At 34.5% G+C, this 21,788-nt stretch overlaps 1 protein-coding gene, 1 long non-coding RNA gene and 1 other non-coding gene across 7 annotated transcripts; all 3 read left to right on the top strand.

Annotated features, from left to right (window-relative positions):
• Nucleotides 1-660: 660 nt before the first annotated feature.
• Nucleotides 661-3,870, top strand: LOC110941345. Of its 5 annotated transcripts, none has more exons than XR_004893256.1 (5): nucleotides 663-898; nucleotides 982-1,479; nucleotides 1,573-2,455; nucleotides 2,552-3,385; nucleotides 3,688-3,870. It is a non-coding gene; the product is annotated as an uncharacterized LOC110941345 (long non-coding RNA). The 5 variants fall into 5 exon arrangements; XR_002594027.2 differs by having other exon boundaries at nucleotides 687-1,479; nucleotides 2,552-2,597; nucleotides 3,036-3,385; XR_004893257.1 differs by lacking the exon at nucleotides 3,688-3,870 and adding an exon at nucleotides 3,539-3,664 and having other exon boundaries at nucleotides 661-1,479.
• A 3,925-nt stretch (nucleotides 3,871-7,795) lies between these two features.
• LOC118492337 lies at nucleotides 7,796-8,979 on the top strand. The gene is made up of 2 exons (XM_035990262.1): nucleotides 7,796-8,144; nucleotides 8,588-8,979. Exons 1-2 carry the CDS (start codon nucleotides 7,950-7,952, stop codon nucleotides 8,702-8,704), a joined length of 312 nt encoding a protein of 103 aa, XP_035846155.1. The 5' UTR covers nucleotides 7,796-7,949; the 3' UTR covers nucleotides 8,705-8,979.
• Nucleotides 8,980-16,711: 7,732 nt separating this feature from the next.
• Nucleotides 16,712-16,818, top strand: LOC118492633. Its single transcript, XR_004894638.1, has one exon. It is a non-coding gene; the product is annotated as a small nucleolar RNA R71 (small nucleolar RNA).
• The last annotated feature ends 4,970 nt before the right edge of the window (nucleotides 16,819-21,788 follow it).

The following is a 21,788-nucleotide window of genomic DNA, read 5'->3' as shown; positions in this document are numbered from 1 at the left end:
GCAACACCTGTAAATTCTCTAAATTCTCACCTGTAATTATCCTTGTATAATCGATTATCTAAAAATCATGCAGCAACACCTCACCGGAGCAGAGAGATCTCATCTCAGGTTTGTTGAAGATCGGAGGGTCTGGATTTAGACGGAGATCTCATCTTAGGTTTGTTGTTGATCTTTGCCGGAAAACGGAGGGTCTGGATTTAAACGGAGATCTCATCTCAGGTTTGTTGTTGTTGAAGATCGGTGGTGGTGACGGTGGAGGTGCAGCGGTGGTGGGTGTTGTGGTGGTGACAGTGTAGTGGTGGTGGTGACGGTGGAGGTGCAACGGTGGTGGGTGTTGTGGAGGTGCAGCGGTGGTGGGTGTTGTGGTGGTGACGGTGTAGTGGTGGTGGTGACGGCGAAGGTGTAGTGGCGACGGTGGCGACAGTGGTCTTGATGGTGTGGCGACGGTGGTGTTGATGGTGGAAGTGTGGTGGTGGGATGGAGATGGTTTAGGTAGAGAGGGAGAGACTCATTAATAATATAAGAGGTGTGATCTGGATATATGATATAGAGAATGTATATATATATAATAAATTGGTTGTTTTAATTAAAAGGGTAATTTGGTCAATTAACAAAAGTTAACAGAATAATTTTAACAGTGTTAGAAATTTGAACTTAAATGGTTAAAGAAAATGCTTATGATGACTCAGGTCGTTAAAATTTCAACTAGTTAAAACCTACAAAACACAGACACCCAAAAACTAATTTATTCCTCCCAAATCATGAAAGCGTACTCTTCTTTCTCCGAACAAGGCCGGTGGAATGAATGGGGTGCTGGTTCCGTTATACCCAAAACAACTGAAAATGTTTGTCTCGTCATGTATCAAATCGAGACTCCAGATCTGCAGCAATCATCTCGGTATAATTTAGTCATGTTCTCAGGCTTATTCCTTTTCTTAACTCTTAAGCATCTGATTTGAATATATTATCCTCTTGTCATAGTTATCTCTATTATGTCGGTAGTGTGGCACATGTTCCGTCTCTTCGCTCGACCCGTGATTTAAAATCATTGTATGTTATTATGCTTGTGAGTTTTATTTATGTTCTTCCTCGTTAAAGCTTTTGAATGTGCTCTTTTGTTTTGTGATTGTGAATTAAGCTTTCCGATTTATTTATTTCTTGAAATTGGACACTAATGGTGATCAAACATCCATGACTAGATATGTTAGTTTTATTTTTGGTATATGCACACAACTTGTTTGATGAAATTGCACTCATGTAAGTTTTATTTTTTTGTTGTAACCACAATTTTGTTGCCACAATACAAATGTTATACTGGAGTCACCTATTTTGTTGGTATTATTTCTATGAATTATTTTGTTGCTGGTGTTTCTATCAGTTATCATGTGTAGATTAGTGTGCAAAAGAATGTCCTGTTTGAAGGGGGCATATACATTCAAAAGTAGTATGATGCTATTAGGGGCAGAGCTACTCTATGCGGTATGGGTTCAAGCGACGCTATTGATTTTTTCAATTTATATAGAGCGTATGATGCAAAAATTTTCATTGACCCGACTCCTTTTTTTTCTGTAGTGACCCCATGTGTTAACAGCGCAAGAATGATTAAAAAGCTTTGCTAGGTTGCAGTGGCAAGCACCATTTTCCTTTAATCAAGTTGCCATGGTTCAATTCTGGCTACCTTTTTCTTATATTTTTTTTTCAAAACCATTCAGGTTGTGAACCGTATATATTATTGTATTTACTAGGCTATAATTACAAGTAGAATTCAATATGCAAAAATTTCAATTAACTTTTTTAGTAATTTATGTAATATGACTTTGTAGTGGTGGGGTATGGAGGCTTATTGTGAGGTAGATGGTGGATCATATAAGCGACTTTCTTTCGTTACATTTAAAATGGTTATTTTGATTTGAATTAGATTAGTTTAAATGCTAATATAATAGTACGTTATGATATGTTAATTTTTTTTTCTTATTAGTGTATCATCCCGTGTGATTTATTTCAAAAGAAACTTGGCTTTCAACTGATCTGAATTAAAAGATTTGTTGATATCTCTGTTATAATGATTTTGTACATCTGTATCTTGAATTGTACTCAACTTTATAGTTGTTGTATCATTTTATTAGAACATAGGTTACATAGCTAAAGATTTGTTTATGGTAAAGTAGGACAGATGTAAAAGGTTCTTTTTTTTATCAGATGAGGTAATTGCCAATGCTGCATACATTAGCACACATGGCAAGCGTATTCTTGTTGCTGATGAGTCAACTGGTACCATTAGTAAACGTTTATGCAGCATAAATGTTTAGATTGTTGAGTCGAAAGTGAATGCTAGGAACATGTAAAACATCAAACGTTTAGAAAATCAAGTCAGCAGAACTAATAAAAAGGTTTAGGACATTGAAGGGTTGTGTGGTTTAGTCTCAACAAACGGGAGTACTTTTGATTATTGTAGGTACGTGGGTTTTGCTTTAAATTACTCCTAATTTTGTTTGTTAGTCATCATCCTCATTAACAAGAGCCATACTTCTCTTTTTGAATCTTACTGTAGACACTGTATGGCGAGACATGAAGTTGTCAGGGACAAACACCAAAAGGTACCTGATACTAATTTTTCTAGTATTTGTTCTTCTTTGTATCATCTTAATTTTTTGTTGTTACAGGATAAGCGCCTTATGTTTTGTTTTTAGAAATCTAGCAACACTTCCATGTCATAGCATTTCTATGTATTCAGAATATGTTTCGTCTTGGGCAGTTGGTATTACAACTTTGTGTGGTGATATGGACTGGTTTGGTAACATACTTTTGTGCTGGTCAACGGGTTGGATTGGATTTCTCTCTCTCTTTATCTTTCTCTCGGTGTAAACTATATTAATAATCTAGTTTTTTTAATGAAGCAATTTATGAGATTGCATGCACTAAAAGTACACGTTGGGCGGTTTGAACCTTTTTTTTTTGTTTTTAAGTTAAAGTTGTACCATGCTTAGGGACCTAACATAACTTGTTGAAAATTGACATTTGTTGTTGGTTTGTAGTGTGGCTCTGGAAGATCAGTTGCTCAAATCAAGGCTGGTTGCGTGGCTTGTTTGGGCCGTAGAAAGGGGGAACATAATTTATCAAGATTCTATCTTCTGTGATGTGTGTGGTGAAGGAGTGTTGTTATAATATTTTTTTTGTGATACAAGATTACATCTTCCATGGGTATCGGTTGCACGATGTACTCATTTATGATCTCAGCTGGTTAAACATAGCAATTAGGATTCCTATTATCCTAAATGCACCTAAGAAAAACTGACTTATTAAATGCTCAAGTATACTTTGTGCAGACAATGTAAGGCGAGACAAGCAGCTGTTGTCAAGGACGAAACAAGAAACACCACAAAAGGTACTTGATGTTAAATATTTCTAGTGTTTGATCTTCTTTGCATCATCATAAATCTGTTGTTACAGGGCAAGAAAGACATTTGTACAACTGATTTTTAAATTTACATTGACATTCTAGTTAAGGTGATATGTTTATTTTTTGTCTAACTGTTAGGTGTTCGCGTCAATTCTACATGACAACATATTATATGTTGTTTTCTTGTGACTAATAATTAGGTGTTCGAGCCATTTTCTTATATATGTTTTTTTTTAGATATTTTTTGAATCAATACTTATGTTTGTTTATATGGTTGATGATGACAGGGCAAATATCATGAGAAGTTTTGGAGCTAAGTTTTATCATAGTGAAATTCTCACCTAAAAGAACGTTTAGACTCTTCGTGTAAACATTTGGAATATGTTACTTATTACACAATGTTTTGCTAACATTAGGAATATGTTTCAAATTGAACTTATTATTGAAGTTATAATATTATGATTTCTACATTTACAATTTTATCAAACGTTTATTTTATATTTTATATTGTAAATAATGTAATTATTGTGACAAAATTATGTGCTATCGAAAAATAATTAGAAATAGTTTTTATCGATACAAAATTTGTGCCACTAAAAGGTTTTAGCGTCAGTGCTTCTAGTGGCACTTTTTTTGTGTGCCGCCCATTCCTATAGAAGTCTTTAGTGGCATTTTTTGGTTCTTTTGTGGCACTTTTTGTGTCACTAAAAGACATTCTATTTGTAGTGTATGTGTATCAAAAGATTAAAAATAGGTAATCACATATTAGAACATTGTAAAAGTGTCCTAATATGTTCTTTTTAGGACGCTATTTAAGTTGTCTATAGACATATTATGCGACCATAAAATTGGTTTATTAATCTTATTCGGTATATTAGGACCCTTTTCTTGGTACTAAATTAGCTATAATATTACATCATAAGGGTCCTATCAATTAATTTCTAAGGACGCTTGTAAGTGTATCAAAAGATTAAAAGTATGTAAGCACATGTTAGAACATCGTAAAAGTGTCCTAATATGTTCTTATTAGGACACTTTTTGGTTGTTCAAAAACATATTTCGCGACCACAAAATTGGTTTCATAATCTTATTTGAGATGTTAGGACGCTTTTTTAGTTCCGAGACTTATTACGACCCCTTTACATAAAACGCTTTTACCGTTGGTCCTATTAAATGAAAGGTCCTATAAAATAGCATTTTAGGACGCTTTTGCGCGTACTAAAAACCCAATTTTCTTGTAGTGAATGCAACTAAATCTGACGAGAAAGAATATGTTGCGAGGATAGTTCTATCGCAAGCGAACATTCACAGAGGACATATGATAAAGGAAGCATTGGAGTTTGATAAAGAACAAAATGAAAAGAAAAATGACTTCATGTTTTTATTAATATTAGGCTTTACTTTTATGTTACGGTGGTTAAAATATATCAAGGATTATGTTTTGTTATCAACATTTTTAATGGTTTTGAATTTTTGCATAATACAATGTTCGTTAAATCATATATGGTCCATCATTGTTATTGTTATCTAGAAAATATAATTTGTTAGTAATGGGAAATCTACATATGTGATAATGGACAGCTTACACATGTGTAAGTCAATTTACACATGTGTAAGTCAGCAGCACATTATGTGATACTGAACAATTTACATGTGTGTAAGACATATTATTAAAGATAAGACAAATATGATTCTTAATCAGCATATGTAACAGTAGTTAGTAATTGGCATATGTGACAATAGTTAACACAAACTCTTAATATTATGCTATTTGTATGTATGCAATTAAGCCGCAAATACATAACACATGTGTAATTGATTGGGTTACATAGGTGCATGTGAACAGTAATAATAATAATAATATATAAAATTGTAAATTCCAGCAACATAACAAACAAATAAAGAAGTATTTGCATTGAAATAATAAAGCATACAAACTAATTTTTTATCATTTTTAAAGGACCACCAATATTCAAAGTGACTTATCGTTACCGAACGAGTAGTGCTAAAAAATTAACCCGTTGAAGTCACTACATGACACTTGTTGCTAGTGTTAATACTACATCCGCTAGACTTCCGCTTCGTTACTTCTGTTCTTGGTGATACAGAGAATGGGGACATAATTGGTATTTCAAAGTTGGTCCTCGCTTTTGAGCCTCTGATTCGTCTTGTCGAAGCATCATAAGAACGCATCGCCTCCTTTGTAGGATCAAACATCCCTAGCTAGCGCATGCACCTCCTATCTTGTCAAAGGCCAGCTCAACCTTTTTAGGGGCCTAAATTAAATTTTGCTAGCACATAACAACTCATATAAACTAATGTAGAAAATAAAAAAAAAATATGTAGAACATGATAGCTAATTGATTTGGTATGTGGGAATTACCAGTTCCACCATGGTTAATAATACTCATTGCTCAAAAGTTTGATTGTCGGTTAAACTTCAACGTTGGACTGTTGGGTTCATTTTTTTTTAAAAGGCAATGCTTTATTCCAAACAACAAAACACTAGCCAGAGGCTAGAGGTATAAAAGAGGGAAAACATAACAAACAAACGAGAAACAACACCTACACCAGCCTATCCGAAGTCAAACTTATGTCATTGATCCTCCGAAAACGAACCCATTTTAGCTCGAGCCTTGATCCATAGGAAGCCGAGAGCTTTCACCTCTTGAAAAATCGTTGCAGCCTTCTTCCTTTTCTGGTTAAAAACCAGATAATTGTAGGCTTTCCATAGCGACCAACAGCCCAAGAGCATAATGGACCTCACCATTCTGATATAAACCTTAGTTCCTTTAACGTTTATATGGTAGTAAAAAATATCTCGGCTGGAAAAGGCGAAGAATGGAGGAAGCATGCACCAAATCATTATGGCTTTCCACACTTCAGCAACTATTTGGCAGCCTGTGAAGAGGTGGTCCACAGACTCAGAGTTTTCTTCACAAAAGGGACACAAGTCCGACTCCAGCTGGACCCGTCTTTTCTAAAGCGCATCTTGAGTTGGTAATCTATCCATAAGGGCCCTCCAACGAAAGACGTTGACCATTTTAGGCAGCCAATGATTCCAAAAAAATATCTGGTCTTCCTCGACTTGAATAAGATCCGAGCACATTTTTCGAATCGACCGAACTAAGAAGCCTCTGATCAAATCCATCTCCCATCTTCAATCATCCTCTTTATCTGCAAAATTGATCCAACTCAATAACTTCTCGCAGTAGCACTTTTGATGCAACTATTCAACCGAGATTAAGATCCCAGCCTAGTCCCGTGTAAACAAAGTGCTGCCATTATCTACCTTTATCCGATTCTACACGGATACAACTGTTCAACCAACTGTTGGATTCATACACGGAAAAAAAAGTATCTTAACTACCTAAAAACGTATTCAAAACATCAAATGGTTAAAAAAAACACAAATTTATCATCTAGTAAATAACAATCAAATGGAGTCATCATTTAATCAAGTGTCAACTGAGCTAATTAAGTAAACAAGACAAATCATTTTTTATCAACCAACCAAGTAATATTACATATTTAGAAGGAATCTTTTGTTTACAAGCCATATGGGTGTAATACGTAAATTCTATTTGATAAAAAGTACAATCTTCATTAAATTATAATTATGAACGTTAATTAAAAATTAAGAATTAGGTTCCCTTTTAAGAGGTTGAGCACTAGCAGATCTTAAATTCAACATAGAAATCAAAACAAATCATTATGTTGAAAGATATTTTGAGCATATACATGAAAACTTAAAACAAATGCTTTAAAATACCCAATTTGTTAACATTAACATGTATCATAATGAATTTGTCAGTTGATCCCTATCTAGCAGAGAACACTTACCATACCTTTGATTTTTAACGAGTGCTTATAGCGGCAAATGTGAGGAAGAACGATTAAAAAGTGATAGGCCGGTGGTTGAGGGCGAATCAGACACGGCGGTGGTGAGGTGTAGGGATAAATCAGTAGGGCAGTACATGATGGAGAGGTGGAAGGAGAGATTAAAGGTGTGGTGAATAAAAGGAAGCAAAATTATAAATCTACCCTTTTATTAAAACACAAGGGATATAAATAAGTGGCTGAGATTTGTTCTCATGGTTCTCACAAAAAAATAGGTGTTCTCATTTAAACTCTCCCCTATATATATATATATATATATATATATATATATATATATATATATATATATATATATATAGGGTAATGCTCTATAGAAAACCTTAGATTTTTAGAAAACTTTGCAAACCCATCTAATGGCCTACATGTTGCCACGTGTCCCAGCCACCTTCATATCCTTTTTAGCTTTTGAGGGCACATTGGTAAATTTACATATTCATACCCCACTCCCAAGATATTTTGACCAACCTGATTTGACACTATCACTCATCACATCATTCTCACCCATCATCCTCCATTTTGTTTACTTTATTTCAAATTAACCAGTTTTTTTTTTCAAAATATGTTAATCTTCTTAAACCACTCATTTCACACTAGATCCGCCATTAATGCACTATGGAGCATCCATCAACAATGGTAGATCTAAAGGAAAATGGAGGATATTCTGATGTGCTCGACCATGAAAACCCAAAGCATCTTCATTGACAACGATGATGTGTTCTACAATGAAGATAATGTTCCAGGTTTGCTCTACAATCTTCATCATGTTTATCAAGAACACCAAGAACACATAGAGAGAAGCAAGTTTGAAGATCTTCATCGTGTTCATCGCATGGTTCTAGATCCGGTAAGTGTTTTAGAGAGAGAAATTTGTTGTTTTAGAGAGAGAAACAACAATCTCTTGAGCATTTTATTTTAAAAAATCATTTCACACTTGATGTTTTTGTTAAAATGGTTGTTAATAGGTTTTTGTGTAATGGATGCTTTAGAGATGAAACATGATTTTTTTTTTTTGTTAAAATGGTTCTTAAAAGGGGTAAATGTTTATGTAATTTGCAGGTTTTTATTTTTTTTTGTTAAAAAGTTTTGCTTGGTTTGGTTGCTTGTTTGGGCTTTTGATCTGAATAGTAACTGTTTTTTGTTGGTTTGGTTGCTTTGTTTGGTGCTTTTGATCTGAATAGTAACTGTTTTTTGTGATGTTATTTGAGAAAAAAGATCTTCTGGCTATGAATGTATTAATATTTATGTTTGGTTAACGACTTAACGGTTATCTTATCTTTTTGTTATTAGGACCGTGATGGATACAAGGGAAATAAGATCCAATTCTCGGGACCGTTGGTTTCGTCAAACGTGGATCAGATGCTCAAGGATCATGACCATGTTTATGTTACAGCACAACACAACTAACATGTGTTATAGCTTGAACTTCTCAGACATGCATGTGTTACATGTGACATGAAACCCATGTACAACGTAACACGTGTTACGTGTGACATGAAAACACATTTTTATAACTTCCCTGGCATACACACACCCACATGTTTACAAACCGTTTCAAGACCGACCCAAACAAGCAATGGTAGCCGCCGAAAAGCTAAGGCAGCAAAGGTAGCCGCTGAAAAGCTAAGGCGGACTGTCAAAGGAAGCTCCACCATTTTCTTAGTGCTATGTATTTTCGTTTACTAGTAATATGTAATGTGAGACTCTTATTGTTTTGTCTAGTACATGATGTTAAAACGGTATGGACTTAACACATTCTAGAAGTCTTAACACACGTTATAAAAGAGGCTTAACACACGTTATATCAGGTATACTATGTTGTTATTAAATTACTATTGGAGTTTATGCGTCCATTCTGGAAGTCTTAACACACGTTATAATAGAGGCTTAACACACGTTACACATGTTACAGTATGTATATACAAATCATGGTGTTTTGGAAACCACTAGCTTATACATGACATCATGTTGGGTTAAACCAAGATTATAACAGAGGCTTAACACATGTTATCCCAGGTATACGGTGTTACAATATTAACTTGTATGTTCCATATTAACTTGTACACGTGTTACGATCAGTATATGCACATCATGGTGTTTTGCAAACCACTTTCATATACATGAATACAAGTCGGGTTATAATGGATGCTTACATGTTATCATATGTATACAAGTGGGGTTACAACAAGATTACGATATTGTACAAGTGGGGTTACAACAAGATTACGATATTAACTAAGCTCACCATTAAACTCATCGCCCCCGTCGACTGTTTTCACCCTTGTCACATGTTAGCAATTACATGTTCCGAACAGACAAATTGTAACACATGTTAGATCAGTATATACACATCATGGTGTTTTGTAAACCACTAGCTTATACATGAATACATGTCAAGTTACAAAAAGATTATAACAGAAGCTTAACACGTGTTATACATTCCTAAATGTGCAAAACAAATGACCCGTTTCATATTATATATTCCAAAATTACCGGTACATGTGTTACCATAAATGGCTCGTTTCATATTACACGTTACATACTAACTTGTACATTTATTACTTGTACAAGTTTTACGCTCAGTATCCACATTATCGGATATTTTAAACATCAAAAAAAAATAGATATAACTTTTTTTAATTAAAAAAAGGTTAACACACGTTATACATCATTCTAACAGGGGCTTAACACATGTTATACATGAACACATGTCAGGTTACATCATGGTGTTCTGTTACAGCATGAACCACCAACACATGTTATAAATGAACGAAGACTTCTTTCCCAAAGGATGTGACTTATTCAATGTCCCCGTATTAACGTCGCCTTCATCCATCCAGCTTGTCAATTCAATATCTTTTATGGATCTGTTTCTGTAAATCAACACACGTTATATATCATTCTAACATGTGCTTAACACATGTTATTGGTCTGTCTCTGTAAATCAAGCAACCCAACAAAAAAACAATTATTGTTAAGATCAAAAGCCCCAAACAAGCAACCAAACCAACAAAAAAACCCGTTCAAAATCTCATCCTAAAGTTTTGATTTATTTAAAATACATGAACGTTAACCATTACTAGAACATGCATTAACTTCGCGTACATCCATCCAGCTTGTCAATTGAATATCTTTTATGGGTTTGTTTCTGTAAATCAACACACATTATATAACATTCTAACAGGGGGCTTAACACATGTTATGGACCTGACTCTGTGAATCAAGCAACCAAACAAATAAACACTTACTGTTCAGATCAAAAACCCAAACAAGCAACCCAAACCAACAAAAAAAAACAGCTACTGTTAAGATCAAAAGCCCCTAATAAGCAACCAAACCAACAAAAAAACTCGTTCAAAATCTCATCCTAAAGTTTTTGATTTATTTAAAATACATGAACATTAACCATTGCTAGAACACTTTCAACCCACAAAAACATATTAACATCCATTTCAACAAAAAATCAATTGTGAAATGATATTTTAAGAACACTTACCGGATCTAGAACCGTCCGATGAACACGAAGAAGGGTCTTCAAAACTTCTTCTCTCACACACACTTGAACATTCAACTCTCTCTCTCTCTAAAAAATAAAGATTATTGTTTCTCTATCTAAAACATCAACTCTCTCTCTCTAAAAACATTCATTGTGCCATCGTTCTCTCTCTAAAACAACAAATTATAGAGACATTCAGACACTTCATTTGCTTCTAAAGGTTGAAGCTTTTTGTAGAATTAGACGGAGAGCAGAGAGATTGGTGTGGCTATGGTTGTTAGATGAGTTGAAAATTGAGGAGAGAGAGGGTCGGAGAAGCTTTTATGGTTGTGGCTATGGTTGTCTTCAAGATTAGGGAAGAAGAAATGGGAAAGAGAAAGAGGTAAGAGAAAGATAAGCTTTTATGGTGATTTGATGTTTTATGTTTTCCAAAGTCAATAAAGTTGTTTTTTCATTACCCATATTGCCCTTAACTTGTACTAGCATGGAATATTATATTGTTTTTAAAGGCAAAAATTCTCTAAACAAATGAGGGCCATTGATCTATTTAGATCTATTTAAATCAATGGATGAGGTTGGGTTTCCAAGGTTTTCTAAAAAAGATGGGGTTTTCCATATAACCCAACCCTATATATATATATATATATATATATATATATATATATATATATATATATATATAGTTAACTAGTAGTATGGCATGTGGAAGATAAGTTGCGGACCCGTTGCAAATATAGAGTGGATTAGTCCAAGTGTTATCTGATGCATTAACCCTATGGAAAAGCATGTTTAGACGTATCTGATCGAAATCAATGTAACCTATATAAGCTTTGCGGTTGGATCAAAAAATAATAAAGTAAATCGAATTTATACCATACAAAAGAAACGAAAACGAACCTGGGTGGGTTCATTTTGTGGGGTTTCACCTAACCACTACGCCACCGTTACTTTTGCATCAAGACTTAGTGACATCAAAACTTACGGTAACGCGAATTTATATCGTCGAATGAAAACGTATTTTATCTAACCCGACTCGCTTCTGAACAAAATTTACGTCAAAACATAAACCAACTGAAAACGCACATAAAATTTCCAAGTAATTACGTCAAAACGTGAATTTATACCGACTTATACATAAAAAAGGTAAACGTACATAAAAATAGTGTAGGATTATTGTACAAAGTTCCAAAACCTTACAAAACGTAGGAAGAGTTATGGTGGTGACATGTGGAACGACACAAACTTAAATGAAAGGGCATGATCGTCTTTTTGCGATTTTTGTTTTTTTGTGAAACATTCCTTATGTGAGCGCCCTCAACTTTTTCAGTTTTAATTTTTCCGAATGATAAGTTACCTCCTCCGCAAGTTTTCATCTATATATGACATTTGTATTTAGAGATGATTTGCAAAGTAATATCATGTGTTATCTTAGGATTTTTGTCCAGGCTTGTTTCTTACATGTTTTCAGCATTTAAATTATGCTATGTCTTTGGCATTTAAACTCCTGAATATGTTTTTGAAGTTAAATGGTCTACATCATTGTTGTTTTTAATTCCGTTAGGGTCTTCAGATAACACACCCTGAATATGCATTGTAATGTGGCGTTGCGTTAATAGTATGCGACTATATTTTGTTAGGTGTGCATGTGTTTTCATGGTTATGTCCGTCCATGGCGTTTATTTAATGCGATGTATGTTTTTTTGTAGGTGCAAGTAGTGTTTATTTTATTTACGTTGTCTGGTTTTTAAGTTTTGGTCTTATACAATTGTGTAGGGGTGTTCAAAATTCGATTCGGATTCGAAAAAAAATCAAAATTTGACTCAATTCGAAGTCGATTATCAAGGTTCAAATTCGAATTGATTCGTATTCGAGTCCCATAATCGAATGACTCAATTCGAAGTCGATTATCAAGGTTCAAATTCGAATTGATTCGTATTCGAGTCCCATAATCGAATACGAATTTATTATTTTCCATTCAGTTTGATTTGAAATTCGAATTCAATTTATATATAAATTTTAAATACACACACATTTAACTTCTAAACTTAGCCAAAGTATGAACTACATTCATAAGTAATAACTTTATGATTCATAACATTACCAAACCTAATGACAAATAGTACATACTGCTTATTTCTCAATTTTTACCTAACTTAAATCGCTACCAACAAACAAAGTATCTTCTATATTTCGGTGTTTTGAAATATTGATAGTTAATTAATTTTTTAAATTAGTATATTTTATGTTAAATATACTTAGTTTGTAGTAGTTTTAAAAAATGAATGTAAAATAATCTATTTTTAGGGTGCATTTGAATTGAATCGGATTTATTCGAATTCGGTTCGAATTTGAGTTTCAAAGATGAATAGAATCGAATATGAATTCAAGTAAAAAAAATAAAAATAAGACTTTTTATATATTTGAAAATTCGTTATTCGATTCGATGAACACCCCTACATTTGTGTGTCCTTTTATTGTTTGGCGTTTTTGTATATACGCTGAGGATTTGATGTTTGGTGTCTCTCTGTGTTATTTGTGTGGCATTTGTTTATCTATGCTGAGGATTCTATATATTTGGTTTCTACGTTCATAGATTCTATATATGGCGTTTATTATATCAATTCATTGAACCATAGTAAAAAAAGTATGGAGTTTATTTTATACTAGTGTTAATTCTCGCGAATTTCACGGTGTTGGGAAATGATATGGTTTTTATTTTTTGAAAAAAAAATTACGTTTAAGCTGATGTATACATGGACTTATTATGGAAATCTGAAGTTGAATATTAAAATACAATGAAAGCATCGTACTATAGATCTAAAATAACCGAAAAGATAGGTAAACGAAGGAAATACGTTTTTCTGGTGTGAATTATAACAGAAGTCACCTGTTGTCCTTTTGAAAATGCATGTTGATCCTTTGCTGCAGTTGGTGTGTCAGGAATTCGAGTTGGCTGGATTGGAGGTGAAGTGGATTTCACATAAGGTGTTCTGATGTCTGTAGTGCTATCGAAGTCTTGATTCATAGAGAATTTTATATGGCACTTTTATCGCCCTTTTGCTGTTGTTAAAACTGAAATATTTGTGTTTTTCCTTTAATTGTGTGAAGCTCTTATAGTATGGCAATTGAACGCGACAATGGATGTTATTTCTTGATTAAAAACAATCAAGGTTGTTGAACCAATGTGATCTGCAATGGTGGCAATAGTATTTGTTCTTATAAATGTGAATCAATGTTAAATTGCATTTGGTAACAAACAGAATGGTATAAAATGTATAAAAAAACCCTCTGCTCGCCATAGGTTGTGCACATGTGTTTTTGATCTTGTGGGCATATTTTCTACGGCATTGTGGGCATGGAGTATAGTACCATGTGCGCCCATTGATAAAATTTGTTACTGAAGAATCGCAGATGTTTACCTGATGTATTCGAGCTTCAGTCGCAAAAGGTTGTTGTCACTTTCGGTTTCAACATGGTCGATATCTTCAACCTTTCCTATGTAATCTACAGAAAGTGTTTAATTATATATTTGTAAACAAATTTAAATATCATAACAAATAATATACTACTATAGGAATACACTGTAATACTTGAATAATTAATATATTTATAGATTTAATCCTTACCTAAAGATATCACTATTAAGAAGAAATTGATGGCCGCAAAGGGAGATTCTTACAATATAGTTAAATCCTCTAACATAAATCAAACAAAATCACACGTAAGATCGAAGAACACTCCTTTTTTTATTTACGCCATGATTTTCTCGACACTTAAAATGAACAAAAGGGTTTAAAAAGCGGACCTCATATTTAGTCCTCCAAATCACCGAATTTATCTACTAATATTTTGTCGTCCGGTCTGGTTTCATTTGTTGTATTTCCACCCTCAAGAAATCTTTACCCAAAAAAACATATATGAATGTCAACGTGAGATGTCAAATTCTTGGTAAACAAAGTAAAAAAAATAATTTATATGAACATGAAAACAAAAGACGGTAGAACAAATAACTTTTGAAAGCACAGAGCCAAAATTAGAAGAAATCAATCACCAAGGAGCAAAAATTTGTTATGAAAAGGCAAAAAATCTTCAATCTGATTCCCAAATACTAAGAACGAAATAAGGATATAAACTTACCTAAAAGCTTCATTGGCGATTGCAACTGAAAGCACTACAGAATCAATCTTCAACTAATTAGCTAGTAGTTTTCAAATTCAATTCGAAGCCCTAATTAATAAATCTTAATCTACAGAATCAATCTTCATCTAAAATATATCGCTCATGAAATGCACTTAGCCCACTAGCTCTGAGTAGAACTCGATGTCTTTGAACTCGCCTGCCGTTTGTGTAGACGACAATGCATTTCACACAAGACTCTCCCTGATAAAGTCAAGTCCTCATAGTTATGTTTGATGCGTGTGTAGCGTTATATAATTTTGGTTATATTTTAAGCCTTTTTTAACACTTTAGTCAAGTTTTAAATTTATAAAACACGATATTTTACTAATACTAGACACACATATCTAGTATGACAAAGTCGGCCGGGAAGACAAAATCTCTGACTTTTACCAATAGATTTTCAGCGACACCTTGTGGATATTTAATGGACCTATCGGCGAGTTGTATGCTCATTTTTGTAGGGCTTGTTTTCCCTAGTCCGAGTCGGTCGAACATTGATGCGGGCATGAGGTTGATACTAGCCCCAAGATCGGCTAGTGCATTGTATATAGGTGATCCCCCAATCGAACAAGGGATGGTGAAGCTTCCGGGATCGATCTTCTTTTGTGGGAGTTTGTTGAGTAGCAAGGCGGAGCATTCTTCGCTTAAATTAACTAATTGCAATGATTCAATTTTCTTTTGTGAGTGAGGAAATCCCTCATAAATTTTGAATATTTTGGCATTTGGGTTAGGACTTCGACAAATGGAATATTAACATGCAATTGTTTTAGTAAATTTATGAATTTGGTGAACTGCTCATCGGTCTTTTGGTGAAGTAACCGACCGGGGTACAGTACCGGGGGATTCTTGGTAGGCTCTTGATTGTTGGGATGTTGGTAAAGTTGCGGTTTGGTTAGACGGGCTCTTTTCAGTTGGAGGTAGTGGAGCCTCCTTGGGACCTACGGTACGGTTTCTCAATGTGATGAGATGTACTTGCGCCTTTGGGTTTGTTTCGGTATTGCTGGGTAATGCGCCTTGTGGTCTCTCGGAGAAATTTTGAGCTAGTTGATTTAGTTGTTTTTCAATGTTTTGAATACTAGCTTGTTGATTTCTAAAGTTCGATTCCATTTGTTGAAATCGATCCGAGTTTTTCTTTTCGGTGTCGGAGATGAGGTGAGAGATAGTATCTTCAAGCCTCTCTCGTCCCCCTTGTTGTTGTTGAGAGAAATTTTGTAACTCGTTTCTTGGTTGTTGAAAGTTTATTCGTTGGTTTTTGATTTTGTTGGTTACTACTATTGTCGGGTTCTCTCCAACCAAGGTTAGGGTGGTTACGCCATCCTTGGTTGTAGGTACCCGTTGGCAAACCTGACGGCCTAGGTCTATTATCAATGTAGTTTACCGTTTCTGTTTGATTATCCATTTCTTTCATACAACTCCAATTTTCATGTGGTCCACCAGACCCTTCACAAGCCATAACCGAGGCCGTTTTTGCCATTTCTAACTTTTTGATTTTTGAAGAGAGGGCCTCGATTTGGGCTTGCAAAGAGTTGCTTTCGTCAACCTTATGGGCGCCCGGGGCAATAGATTTTGTGCCTCGGGGAGTGTGCCACTGAAAATTGGTTTGAGCAATTTCCTCAATTTGATTATAAATTTCATTTGGGCGACGATTACCTAAAAGTCCCCCGGAGCTAGAGTCAAGTGTTTGTCTTGTGTGTGGCAACAACCCATTATAGAAAGTGGATACTTGTTGCCATACCGCAAGACCATGATGAGGACACTTTCTAAGTAGCTCCTTGAACCTTTCCCAAGTTTCATATAAGGATTCCCCGTCCTCTTGTGAGTATGTATTAATTTCAGTCATTAATTTAGCCGTTTTAGTAGGAGGGAAATACTTATACAAAAACATTTGGGCTAGTTCATCCCAGGTGTTTACCGAACCAACTGGAAGGGTGTTAAGCCAAGCCTTAGCTCGGTTTTTTAGTGAAAATGGAAACAATCGGAGGCGGATGGCGTCGTTTGATGCTCCGTTGATCCGAAAAGTATCACATATTTCCAAAAAGTTGGTAATATGTAAATGGGGTCTTCGTCCGCAAGCCCGTGGAAAGTTGCGGAGTTTTGGAGCATTTGGATCAAATGCGGCCGAAGTTCGAAGTTGTTGGCATCGACATTCGGCGCATTGATAGCGGCGCCAAAATTACCTATAGTGGGTCGTAGGTAATCCATGAAGGTACGTTGATCCGCCATTGGAAGTGGGTCCCCTGAAACTTTCTCTCGAAGTTCGAAGTTGTTGGCATCGACATTCGGCGCATTGATAGCGGCGCCAAAATTACCTATAGTGGGTCGTAGGTAATCCATGAGCGTACGTTGATCCGCCATTGGAAGTGGGTCCCCCGAAACTTTCTCTTGGTTTTTATCTTTTAGTATTTTTCTTAGAAAGCGTTCGGTTTCGTCTAGAGGTTCTTTTATGTCTTTACTGGAACTGGAGCTCATACACTGCATAGAAAGTTCAGGTGCGGTGCCTGGGTTCCAAGCCCTGCAATAAAAACAAAAAGAATGTCGGTCAGAAGTTTCACCACGGCCCCGTGCTCAGATGAACACGGCCCGTGGTCGGAGTTACAGTGATTGTTTTCGGGATCCCTGTTACTGGAGAGTTCAACACGGCCCTGTGCTGCACCGACACGGCCCGTATTCAACTCTCTGTAACTCGGAAAATAAAAACTGCCAGTAACGATGCTGGGCACGGCCCGTGTCCGAGCAGGCACGTCCCCGTGCTGAGCTCTGCAGAAACTGAAAATTTAAGAAAAATCCTAAAAAAACAGAAAAATAAGAAAAACGATTAGGCTGTCGATTCCTAACTTTCTTAAAATCCTTGAGTCCCCAGCAACGCCAAAAACTTGATGCGTGTGTGGCGTTATATAATTTTGGTTATATTTTAAGCACTTTTTAACACTTTAGTCAAGTTTTAAATTTATAAAACATGATATTTTACTAACAATAGACACACATATGGGCAAGTGCACCCATCGTGAGCGTAGTATAGCGTTGGTAAGATACCGAGGTCGTCCAAGGACACAAGAGCTTTTAGTACTAGTTTATCCTCAACATCTAATCAAATCAAAAGTTTAGCAAAAGTTTTAAACATGAAAATAAAAATTAAAAATGCTGAAAAAAAAAATAAAAATAAAAGCAGATAGACAAGATGAATCACTTGGATCCGACTCGCCTTTAGTGTAACCTTTGATGATTTCCGCACTTTTACACTTTTTAAGAGATTATCTTAGTTATAGTAGTAGGCCCCTCTTTTGAAGATGACGTTACCCTCAACCCAGTAGTTTGAGTCAGCAAGGATACAATCCTAAAGGGTCGGAATATTGAAAGATAATCAATTAAGTTATTAATGCGTATTAAGGTATTGAAGGAGGTCCTAGTAAGCTTGACCCAGGTCCTTGCAGGATCTATACACTGAACAAGGCAAGAACCTTACCAAACCATTCCCTTAACCCCCGACCAGGTAGCCAACATATCTCTATATAGACCGTAAAGATATGAATGGTGTAAATCTTTTATTTTATATAGACAGTAAAATAATGCCAAGACACCACGGACAAATGATAAGGAAGTTTCACCTTCAACATAAGAAACTAGTTATTAAAGTCATTAATACAAAACCATATAAAAAGTGCGAAAAGATTAAAAAACAAAAGTATTACACTAAATACTTGTCTTCACCAAGTGATGTTAGAGACTTAGGCAAACATGGCCTTTGATTGTCAAGAACTCTTACTATCAATCTTGGATCCCGAGACTACTACACACACTCTATGATGGATGATGGATGATGGATGATGGATGATGGTGGTTATAACGCCCTGCTTTTTCGTTACTTTCCTTAATTAGAAAACGTGTCTTGTATTTCTATTTTTGGAAGCTGGTTCCTTTTATATTACGTATTTCGTTTCAAACCATTGTAAATCCGAGACTTCGATCGTAATGAAACGAATCTTTTATATGGAATACTATTTTTTTACATGCTTATACGTATTGCAATACTCGGGTTATACGTTACCAATCGCGAATGCATACGCGCAATCAATACTCAACATATTGGTACTCATAACTTATACATGCTTGGTAACTATTAATTATATGATTAAATTCTAATAATAATAATAATAATAATAATAATAATAATAATAATAATAATAATGATAATAATAATGATAATAATAATAATAATAATAATAATAAGAGTGAATTGCAAGTTTTGTCCTTTATCTTTAGGCCATTTTGCAAGTTTTGTCCTTTATGTTTAAATTTGACGAGTTTTGTCCTTTATGTTTGAAAATCAAGCACGTTTTACCCTTTGGGGCAAAACGTGCTTGATTTTTAAGGACAAAACGTGCTTGATTTTTTAAACATATGGGGCAAAACGTGCTTGATTTTAAACAAAAAGGACAAAACGTGCTTGATTTTTAAGGCCCAAAGGGTAAAACGTGCTTGATTTTTAAACATAAAGAACAAAACTAGTCAAATTTAAACATAAAGGACAAAACTTGCAAAATGGCCTAAAGATAAAGGACAAAACTTACAATTCACTCTAATAATAATAATAATAATAATAATAATAATAATAATAATAATAATAATAATAATAATAATAATAATAATAATATATTACACCTAACGTAAAAGTTAGATGTCACAAACAAAAAAATATATATATAGAAAGAATGTATGGTGGCAAAACCAATCAGACAGCTACACGGATGTTTCAATTGTTTTTATTTATTTTTTTTATTTTATATGTTTAGTAGTTAATTATATTGGATATCTAATCTAATATATTATATTATGTGCATAACTAATTATTTGTCTTAAAACATAAAAAAAAAAAGAAGGATAAGTGGCTGTCACAGCCCTTACGATCTGAACAGCCCTCAAGGTTGTTTAAATTGTTTTGTTTTGATGTCCAAACCTCCATTACTTGTAAAATCACAAAATACATATTATGCTTAGTAATGTCTATCAATTCTACACCTGTAATATGTTTTAATCAACAAAAAAAATAAAAAAAAATAAAAGGGGCTAGACAACAGGTCCGATTGCAAGTCTACTGTCTTGTTTGTCTTTTTTTTTTCTTTTATCATAGTCCTCCAAACAATCACATAATATTAGTGGTTAGTTAGATGATTCTTGGATAACATAATTTAATAAATATCTTATACCTAACTTATGTTGTTACTAAGGTTAAAAAAAATATAATAGAAGATTATATGCAGCCAACATCACCGATCGCACATGTGGGGCATAATTTAGTTGTTTTTTTTTTAGTTTAACACCCAACCAATTACCATTAATGCCAACTAACCTAAACCCTAATCTTTTCCCCTATAAATATCACTTATAATCAGCCTCCTTACCACTTTACAAACTCAAATCTTACTCTCAAAACACTCTGAAAACGCAGCTGATTACAAGTGCAAGACAGATTTATAACATCTTACAAAAGTGGGCATATCTCACTCGTTTCTTAACCTTTTCACTTGATTCTTTTTCCCACTTACTTGGAACAACCTTAGGAACATTTCCGCAGGTTTTCCATGGAAAACCAAGGTCTGGAATGTCACCAAAAAGGCTCCAAAGTGGGCTGTTCGTTTCTATTTTTATCTAAACGTTGTTAAACTTAGTAAACTTGAGTTAATCTCATCTCAAACCTATGTCCTAATGTTCATAATCAAATGAGTGGTTAGTTGGGCTTAAAAACAAGGCTGAGAAATGTTAAATTAGAGGTGTAAACCTCACATATTTTCTGTTTTATTCAAAGGTTTTAACCCACAAGTGATGTTCAAGCTTCAAGCTTGATGAAGGTGTGATTATGGACTAACTTGGGTTGTCCAATATAAAATCCCCACATCCCTTGATGATTTCTCATAGTTTAGTTGTTTACATACTTGTAATAATCTTAATTCATGACCCTCCTTGTATGTTTTTACAACAAGTGTAGTGGTGAACACTTAGAGGTACCTAAATGGAAGCTTGTTCTTCCTACCTCCTACATGATTTCCCTGATACTTAGAGGTACCTAAATGAAGATCCTAATCTTCTACCTCATGCTTGAAATATTAGACTTAATAATATGTATATAATATATGTAATATATAAACACATAATCCAAATAATCGAATATTAGATGATGAATTAGTGTTCATATGTCCAAGTACTAGATTATATCATCCTATAGTATGATAACTTGTTACGATTCTAATGGAACCTTGTTCCATGAAACCATATAAACTCCTTGGAGTACATAGTGTCAAGAACAAGTATCATATGTATTAGATGATTATTTTCACATGTTATTCTCATATGTTATTTTCATGTTGTTTTATTTCGAATCTCGACTCTAAACATACTTGAACTTTAACCCTTATACATTCGGACTCTAAATCTCTACTCGTCAACAATTGGATAATCGGGATGCATATGCAAACTTAGTGAGTACACTCGACCCATTTACATTTAAACCACTTTTGGATTGTAACATGTTACCATATAAAAATTTCACTTACACACACTTAAACATACTTTGTGAACTCAATCCGTTATACATGCTACTTGTTATGTTAGATAATACATGCTTTATGCCATTACTATGTTATACCCTCGCTTAACAATTATAGCGCTATAGGAGTAACACACCACCCGACGGGGGTTTGTTAAGTCAATATACTATACGGTCTCGTCACTTTTGTGGCGAGGGATGCTAAGTACTAGTGGACACTTTGGGTTTAGACGTAATGTTATGCATGCTAATTACCTTGTATACAAATTGCCATG

This window comes from Helianthus annuus, chromosome 5 (assembly GCF_002127325.2).
Source record: "Helianthus annuus cultivar XRQ/B chromosome 5, HanXRQr2.0-SUNRISE, whole genome shotgun sequence".
Lineage (NCBI taxonomy): Eukaryota > Viridiplantae > Streptophyta > Magnoliopsida > Asterales > Asteraceae > Helianthus > Helianthus annuus.
The sequence above is the reverse complement of the archived record's forward strand: the minus strand, read 5'-3'. Positions and strand labels throughout refer to the sequence as shown.

Bases quoted from the DNA above. Each gene is read 5' to 3' on its own strand.
- LOC118492337 (XM_035990262.1), top strand. From the start codon at position 7,950: ATGGAGGATATTCTGATGTGCTCGACCATGAAAACCCAAAGCATCTTC. The intron at 8,145-8,587 runs GTAAGTGTTTTA...TTTTGTTATTAG, and splicing joins ATCGCATGGTTCTAGATCCG to GACCGTGATGGATACAAGGG.